The 9571-nt window shown below is 38.4% G+C and overlaps 1 protein-coding gene across 2 annotated transcripts; it reads right to left on the reverse strand.

Moving 5' to 3' along the window:
* Nucleotides 1-637: 637 nt before the first annotated feature.
* On the reverse strand, nt 638-9278 carry LOC308707749 (uncharacterized protein). Of its 2 annotated transcripts, none has more exons than XM_081394384.1 (8): nt 8907-9278; nt 8352-8497; nt 6584-7121; nt 4007-4610; nt 3490-3566; nt 3306-3405; nt 1556-1674; nt 638-1450 (listed from the first exon to the last, which is right to left on the reverse strand). In XM_081394384.1, exons 1-8 carry the CDS (start codon nt 9117-9119, stop codon nt 1052-1054), a joined length of 2196 nt encoding a protein of 731 aa, XP_081250510.1. In that variant the 5' UTR covers nt 9120-9278; the 3' UTR covers nt 638-1051. The 2 variants fall into 2 exon arrangements, with proteins under 2 accessions (XP_081250510.1, XP_081250511.1); XM_081394385.1 differs by having other exon boundaries at nt 3306-3402; nt 8907-9224.
* Between the last annotated feature and the right edge of the window lie 293 nt (nt 9279-9571).

Raw genomic sequence — 9571 nt, forward strand, 5'->3', positions numbered from 1 at the left:
AAGACGCTATATTCTACATAAAGATTTTGTGTTAAAGAAAAACACAGTAGAGCACATTATTACGAGGGTTTAGCCTGGCAAGCCAGACCTACATCAAGATGTTGGGTCTGGCAACTCACCACAGACACGGCTCAATCTGAGGGGCGGGATAAACGGCTGTCTACAACCAACCAGAGCGTTTTCCCAACAGCGGAGCTAACGTTAGTTGATAGATTCAACTTTTGAATCTGGCCGGCAAAACTACGAACACATCTTCCTTTTTAAGAATGACTTAAGTGCCGTTCTATGCTCTTTTCTCAAAGAAAAACCTAACTCCCAAGTCCTCCAGTCGCGGACAAACCCGATTCGAAAGATGTTCACCAGCAGCAGCAACTCTTCTTTGTTTTCAAAGAAAACTTTCAAAGTTTTCAGTGGCAGGGAACCATCGCAACTCTGTCATTATGTTAAGCCCGCCCCCCTACTCTATACATGACGTGATTGGCCTGACCCGATTTAGGTTTTTCCAACACGAAAGTCAATGGAGAGTTGCTAGACTGCCCTGGCTGCAAAATACATTTTGCTGCCGCTAGGGTGCGTCTAGATTTCTAGGCTAACGAGGGTTATAAAACAAACAGAAACCACACTGACCAACCTCTTACCCAAAAAATATTTATTTCTTTTTCGATCAAGAACCACGTCTGAATTCAGAACATGACCGTTGCAGAGTGTTCGGTTTGTGGAACACTGTTAATGGAACAATGACAAATGGGACAAACACCAGGTTGGGCTGAAAATAATACCAGAATATCTGCACAATTAGACATTTCTGGCCTTAGTTTTAATTTGTCTGTTCACATTTAAATGTAACAGTACTGAAAGTACATGTACTGTATGTAATGCGGGTGGAGTTTCATCTACAGGAAGCATTAACATAATTGAAAATCACTTTTAGGTGGTCTAAGGCCTTCAACCGCAGAAGACTCATCAAGAAAGCTGATTGAAATCTACCACAACAACCAAGGCCCAAAAGCTCAAACATATAGCTGATGCTCTTAGAAGAAGACCCTAAGCTTTAATGTGAATTTTTATCAGCTTCTGCTTTTTTCTTGTCCTTCTTCTTCTTCTTTTCTTTTTTCTTCAATTTCTTCTCCTTCTTCTTTCTCTTCTTCTCACTCTTTGTTGATTCTACATCATCGTCTGCGTGGTCAATTTTTTCCTTTTTCTCTTTGGATTTGTCTTTACTCTCATCCTGGCTGCCTTTGCCCTCAGGCTCGTTTTTGAGTATGATGTCTGCAGGATGAGGGCTTCTTTCGTTTCTGTTGCGCTTTCTGTCAGGACTGCGTTCCCTGTGTTCGTGGTGGACCCGCGAGGATGTCGCCCTACTGGATGGGCTCTCACGTCTGTGAGATGATGTGTGATGCTGTTCTCCGTGTCTCTTAGCATCCCTGTGATGCTCCTGTGAACCTGTTGTCTGCAAAAATGAAAGAGAGGCTGATGTTTCTTTCCCCACAATTCAGCGTTTTGCATTACAGATTTAGAGCTAGTGATCCATGGTAAATGGCATTTATAATGTCACCTTGTTTTTGTCACTGCGGCTGTGATTTGCTACATGTCTTTCTGCGCTGTTCATATCCCCGAAGAACTCCTCACAGCGCTGGCAGAAGAAACCCATCACTGGGATCAAATCACCACTACCTGCAATAAAGATACATGTTGTATTTGAACCTAATTGTTCAAAAAGAACAACTGTACATCAATAAATACTTGTACTGAACAAAAAGAAAAAAACATCTTTAAATGGTTCAAGTAAATCAAATTTTGTTGAACCCAAATAAAAACAATATTATAATAAGGTTCATGGTTGAAGTAAATGCATAGTTGTATTTAAAGGAGAACTCCGGTCAATTTTAACATTGAGCTCATTTTTTTGTACATTTGGAGTGCTGTCAATACAGAGAACAACGACAAAAATTGGTGTTGCCTACACCGAGTTATTCTATTTTTAAAATTTGCACCCTGTTGACTTCAATAGGGCAAGTAGTAAGCCTGCTTTTTAGCCTCTTAACATCCTTTAAGTGTCATTACAAGTGCACAGAAAATGTGAGTGATTCCTTCCGAGTGAACACGGGTGGATCTGACTGCAGTAGATGTTAGAGATATTAATAAAAACGAAGTTAATTCAGCCAGCGCTCATACCTTTGTTTACATCCTGTTTTCGGTGGAACGCCATAGTAATCGATTGTCGAGTTCACGCGCGTGATCATTGGTAACTAAACCTATGCGCGTGAACTCGACAATCGATTACTATGGCCTTCCACCGAAAACAGGATGTAAATTTTGTTGGCTGAACACAAAATATATTTTGAAGAATGTGGGTAACCAGACAGTTGACTGTAACCATTGACTATTTATTTTCCTACTATGGAAGCCAATGGCCACAGTCAACTGTCTGGTTACCCACATTCTTCAAAATGTTTTTTTAATAAAAACGAAGTTAATTCAGCCAGCGCTCATACCTTTGTTTACATCCTGTTTTCGGTGGAACGCCATAGTAATCGATTGTCGAGTTCACGCGCGTGATCATTGGTAACTAAACCTATGCGCGTGAACTCGACAATCGATTACTATGGCCTTCCACCGAAAACAGGATGTAAACAAAGGTATGAGCGCTGGCTGAATTAACTTCGTTTTTATTAATATCTCTAACATCTACTGCAGTCAGATCCACCCGTGTTCACTCGGAAGGAATCACTCACATTTTCTGTGCACTTGTAATGACACTTAAAGGATGTTAAGAGGCTAAAAAGCAGGCTTACTACTTGCCCTATTGAAGTCCACAGGGTGCAAATTTTAAAAAAAGAATAACTCGGTGTAGGCAACACCGTTTTTTGTCGTTGTTCTCTGTATTGACAGCACTCCAAATGTACAAAAAAATGAGCTCAATGTTAAAATTGACCGGAGTTCTCCTTTAACAAATAGCAAAAATGCTATTATCTTCTAATAAATACAATAATGAACAGTTATATAAAAATATAAAATGCTCATGTTTAAATACATATTTTACTGTACAAAAATAAAATGGTATTCTACTGAACATTAAAGATATTTTGAAGAATGTGGGTAACCAGACAGTTGACTGTGGCCATTGGCTTCCATAGTAGGAAAATAAATAGTCAATGGTTACAGTCAACTGTCTGGTTACCCACATTCTTCAAAATATATTTTGTGTTCAGCCAACAAAATGAGGGTGAGAAAATGACAGAATTTTCATTTTAGGGTGAACTACCCCTTTAAAAGTTGTGTGGATCATGATAATTTTTTAATACCTTCCTGTTTCATCAGACCCTCCAGTTCCTTCACCAGGTACTCTTTCCTTTTCTTCTGAATCTGTTTCTCTCGTCTCTCTTGCTCCTTCTCACCCATCTTCTAAAACAGTCACAGGAGTTCACAGTTAAGACTCTAGAGAGCTTGTCATAATATTGGGGTGATAGTGTTAATAAAGACCTCTACCTTCTCCTCACGCTTGGATTCTTGAGTAGAATGGCTGCTTCCAGAGCGATTACTCCAACTGTCATCTGTTTTGGATGCTGAAGAATAAAATACTAAAAGTTGAATGCATTATAAGCCCAGGTTTGCTGTGAAACCTTCAAGGTCTTTTTATCTTTTTTTGAGATGGCTGACAGAACACAACTGCTATGATGCAATGCAACCACTTAAACTATACTTTCAACAACTTCCTGACACAATCCTGCAACTTAAAAGATGAGTTAATTCAATTCCAACCAATTGTAGTACAGATCCTACTCAAACTATGTTTTATAGATAAACTCAGCTTTATGCAAACTTTAAAGTTTTTGAAAAACCCCTTTTGAGAAGATTTTTTACAGTTTGAATACATCCTGCAGACATGAATTTAATATTCAGTATTCAAAACTCTGGCGATGTCATCATAATATTTGCAGAGTTTCACTTTAGATGAAAGTGACAACTAAACGAATCAACTTGTGCAAAACATGCTGGCTCTGACCTCTGGACAGTGCTTGCAGCGCCTCCAGGGCTGGTTTGAGCAACGGGAACGAGGCAGCCGCTCCTTGTCCTTCATTTTTCTCCTTTAGTCTGGCAGCCATTTTACAGATGTCAGTCATGCCTGGATTCAGGCCAATGGTCCTCAGGAGGTTTTTCACCTTCTCACATTCCTCTGGAGTGACTTTCATCGTGCCCAAACCAGCGGGCTGCACGCTAGCAGGCATGCCGTGTGCTTTGGGTTCCTGGAGATTGTGAGTCTGCTGTTCCTTACTGAGATGATGAACCGGAGACCTCGCAGATCTTGTCTGGGCCAACGGGACAGTCACAGCTTGAGGTTTGGATCTCTCCTCTTGCTCTCCATACAGGAATTTCTCTTCATCTTCAACACTCTGGAATGCAGGCTTGGATTCAGGCAGCTGGTTAAGTGTGTTCCAGGATAAGATATTGGAAACGCTGCTGTGGTCTCCGCCAGCCCTCTCGTGAGGAAGCAGAGCACCATAGCAGAGTTCAGTAGAGGTTTCAGGTTCAAACCTCGGCTCTGGGTTCTGGAAGCCTCCAACTGCAGGCTGATTCCCCACAAACATTCCCCTTGTGTCATCAGTATTCTGTTTAGAACGGAAGGGAAGATAATTCACATTACTTCTGGTGCAAATTATGAATTTGAAATGGTCTGGAAATGTCGGCAAGGTAAAACAAACATCAATGACAAGCGTGTCAACAACAAAGAAAAGGAAAAGTATTTTAAAAATCAATTAATGTGACTAGTAAATGTAATCTAGCTAAGCTCTTAAAAATATACTCTTTGCACTGTATATATATATATATATATATATATATATATATATATATATATATATATATATATATATATATATATATATATATATATATTAGTGGTGGGCCGTTATCGGCGTTAACGCGCTGCGTTAACGCGAGACTCTTATCGCGCGATAAAAAAAATATCGCCGTTAATCTATTCTCCAAGTTGGGTTGGGAGCTGGCTCTATACTATACAAGCTATGATGACGCAATCTACCCGCGAGGAAGACACGGCTTGCATCATATTCGTCGTCATCTTAAGTAAACACGGCTGAAAGTTAAAGCTGGTTTAAAAGATCGGTGCAACATTTATTATTTGGACTTGGTTCGGATTTAAGCCGTCCGACGTAGACTGTGTTGTGTAACAGTTCGGTAAGTTTAGTTAACACACGACTAATCCGTTCTACCACCCTTAAATTCAAAACGAAACATATCACTGAATACCAGCGCGCGCGTATTATTCCCAATATATCTGAGTGGTGTAGAACACAATCTCTGTCTACGCCCGATTTAAAGAATCGTTGTTGTGTTTCTTTATAACTGAAAAGACATCAGTTAGAATATTCTAATTTTAAATTTGGGGTTTCATAAGCTCCAAGCCATAATAAACATTAGACCTACTTAAGTCTCTGCAGCTAGTGTACTTAAATTTTATTTATCTGCAAAATGATGTTGTATACTTACAGTTTTGCACAATATATGTTCTCAAAACTACATGCACCCTTAAAAAAAAAAAAAAAAAAAAAAAAAACATTTAGCAGTTGTTTAGCAGGGTCTGTGTAACCTGTTCTGAAATGGTTTTATTATAATATCGTTATCGCAAGAGGCTGCAATGTATATCACAATATGGATTTTAGGCCATATCGCGCATCCCTAATTGATAGCCTATAGTTGATAATAACATAGGCCTAATGTTGCCTACGGACGGTAACAGTACAGTAGTAACCTTTTACAGTCTATGAGTAGAACAGCTTTCTCAAGCAGTTTGTGATGCATTTTGGAAACAGGAGATGAGCCCCTGGTCTAATGCGCCACCTGGCTTGAGAAACCCGTTCTCAAAGACTTACTTTTATAGTCATTATTTGGGTAGCACACATATTCTGAATGCCTTCGGCAGAATTCAAATGAGCCATTTTAATCTAGATTAATCTAGATTAAAAAAATTAATCTATGCCCACCTCTAATATATATATATTTATATATATATTTATATTTATTTATCTACCTGGAATTATAAATTCATAAATATCATTACATTTTTAAAAGATTAATAAAAGGTTAAGCCAAACTACCTAATTAGTGGTTTCTTTTTTTAACCTTTTAATTAAGCATTTCTTTATTCTCAAACCCTTCAGTAAGCCCTCAAAAAAACTATCAAAATGAATTTGATTTATTTATCATCATAGACAATGATTATTCAAGTCATTATGAAGTGCATTTTTTATATATTCTTAAAGCTACTTTTACAACTTTTGTTTTTATAACTGGTGATTCCCAGAGGTTTGTAATTTTTTAATGATCTATCGGTAAATTTTTCTCGTTCACGCTACCCACATCCGGAGCTATATTTCTCTGACGTGACATGCGCATGCATGATTTTTCCCGCAAAATCCATCCCGGCAGTTCTAAAATATAAATCATTATTATAGGTCTCTCATTAATAAAACATTTTTTTAAATAAAGTGACTTCAATCAACAAAAATATTAACATCATGTCAATGACCCATATACCAAAAAAGAACTAACACTTGGTACGCACCTGGTCTCTAAGGAGGGCATTCTTGACCATAGGCAGGTGTTTCTCTAGATCTTTGTTCTGTAGGATCTGTCTTAGTCCATGAAATAGATCAGGCATGGCGCTAGCACCAAGGTTCACTCCGCTGCTGGTGCTGCTAGAGCTGTGATTGCCTTCTGCGAGGGAGGGACCTCTGTAAGACTGTTTGGTCTGACTGGGGCTCAGACGTGACTGACTCTTACTGCTGGTTACGCTCTTCCCGTGGCTGCGACTGCGGCTCCTCGCACGACTTTTGGCCCTAGGGCGGCTTTTAGCTCGACTGCGACTACGGCTGCGTGTTCTGCTGCGAGCCCGACTCTTTCCGCGACTCCGAGCTCTACTACGACCCCGGCTCCTTCCACGACTCCTGCTGCGACTGCGTGGACGGCTCTTCCCTCTGCTCCGACTTCGCGCTCGGCTGGGATGCTTGTCTGTAATGCGATCACTGGTGTCACTTTTATCTACTGCCAGCTCAATCCGGTCACTTGCCTGCAGGATTCGGAGAAACTCCTCTGCCTTTTTCCTTCATTGTAACACAATGAAATGGATTTAGGGTTAATCAACAGTTTATATGCACACACACACATACACACATATTACTGTTCAAAAGTTTTTTATTCAGCAAGGACCTATTAAATTGATAAACACTACAGTTTATAATGTTACAAAAGCTTTTAATTTCAAATAAAGCCATTTATTACTGAAAAAAAGTATCACAGTTAACTAATAACTATTTCAAAATTGATAATAATATGCAACAGCTTGTCTAGTCTTCAATCAAGTTCAAAGTTCTAACACTGGCTTTCAAGACCACTGGAACAGCTCAACCCACCACTAACAAATGTATGCTCCCTAAATGTATACATGCACACCTTTTCCGCAAGCACTTAATGACCTCGCACACTTTACACACACACCTGCATTTCTTCTCTTCTCTAGCTAGTTTCCTAATCTAGTTGTCTAATAAACCTGCCATATTTTGTACTACAACAATTGGTTGGTTCCTTGATGAATGCTTTGTTCTCATTTAAGTTGCTTTGGATAAAAGCATCTGCTAAATGCACAAATGTAAATAATATGTTTCTTGAGAAGCAATTCACTGTTTTAGAATGATTTCTGAAGGATCATGTGACACTGAAGACTGAAGTAATGATGCTGACAATTCAGCTTTGCATCACAGGAATAAATTACATTTTAAAATAGATAGTTTTGAAATTTGAATATTATTTCACATATTACTGTATTACTATTTTTATCCAATAAATGCATGTTTGGTGAGCATAAGAGACTTTTTTCAAAAACATTTTAATAATATTACACTCCAATCTTTTGAACACTAAGCTGTGTGTGTATGTATATATTTTTATATATATATATATATATATATATATATATATATATATATATATATATATATATATATATATATATATATATATATATATATATACACACACACACACACACACTACCCGGCCAAAAAGCTAGGCAAATGCTTAAGAGTCTATGATTGTATCAGTATTGCAGAAATTATTATGTTTCTAGCATGTTATGTTTGGCAACAGTTCTTCTAATCCTAATGGATGGATTGTGTAGCTTTTCATTTCTTAGACAACCATGTAGGAAAACACATCATGGCCATATTCCAGGATGACAATGACAAGATTCATCAGGGCAGGCTTAAATTGTAAAAGATAAAAGATTGTGGTAAACATACAAACAACTCTGAATTTCTTTGTTTAGTTTCTCATACCTAACTTCTTGATTTTGCTCATCTAGACTTTGGGTTGACCAGCTTTGTGAAGACTGACCAAGCTGATGCTGATTTGAAGGTGTGAGCTGAGAGCTGATGATCGTGGATCCAGTCTGGTCAGCAGTGCGGCTGGTGAAGGGTCGGTTCTGCAGGAGGGAGACAGCAATGACTATAGAAATATCACAACATACTGACAAATAACATGTCAATAAAGATATATGAATGATTCATATAATAGCCAGTACAAAAATCAGTCCAAATTTTGAAATCCAAAATGTTTAACCAAAGTATGACAAATGTTTGCAGGACACCAATCAATCAAGCAAATTAGTGACGTTGTAAATGCATGCTTAAAGTGGTCAAATAAAGCATGTAATACTGCAGGACATTGCAAGCCTGCTCTACCCAGAAAGCATTCAAAAAGAAAATGCATCACAATCCAAAGATATTTAATACTGTTCATTTTAAAAACTATTCCATCAGGTTGATGTAGACACATGCTTTGACAAGAAAATAATGCTGATTGGTTTTATAACTGCCAGTAAACACACGCACCTCGTAGAATGATTCTCTGTTGTAGGTTTCATTCCCTGTTCCATACGGGCGTCCAGGAGGAGGACCCGGCTGTGGAGAGCAGTATTGAGGCCCCGGAGGAACCCCAAAAGGAGGACAGAACGGCGGAGGTCTAAATGATGCTGCGGGGTGTCCAAAACCTGTAGGAGGCACCGGTGCTCGGTGGTAGTCCGGGTTCGACGGACCTCGGTACATTATCGTGCTTGGATATCTGATCAAATCATGTGTAGCTACAACGAATTTATTTTCCCATTCACTCTTGAGCTCCCGTGTGTCTACATGAATCTGAGCGCAGCCACAGCGCCTTCTGCAGGACTGGAACCACAGCGCAGATCACAAAAGTGTCTCTGTTCCAATGCCTGTTCAAAACTATTGTTTCAAAGACTTTTAAAAGGACTAAAAATGCAAAGTAAAGAAAATGCTAAATGAATTAAAGAATTTAAATAAATAAAACATATTTATTTATTCAAAGCTTCTAGAACATAGGCCACTCACTTTTCTCCATGTACATTTATGTATATGAATTTAAATTATTACATTAAATGAATTATTCATTTTGTAATTCAATTAATCATAATTTGAATTGATTTGTTTTTCATCTTTAAGATAATTTGTGGAGCCAAAAAAGTACATTTAGGACGGAAATC

The sequence above is a fragment of the Scardinius erythrophthalmus genome, assembly GCF_964197995.2.
Source record: "Scardinius erythrophthalmus genome assembly, chromosome: 19".
Lineage (NCBI taxonomy): Eukaryota > Metazoa > Chordata > Actinopteri > Cypriniformes > Leuciscidae > Scardinius > Scardinius erythrophthalmus.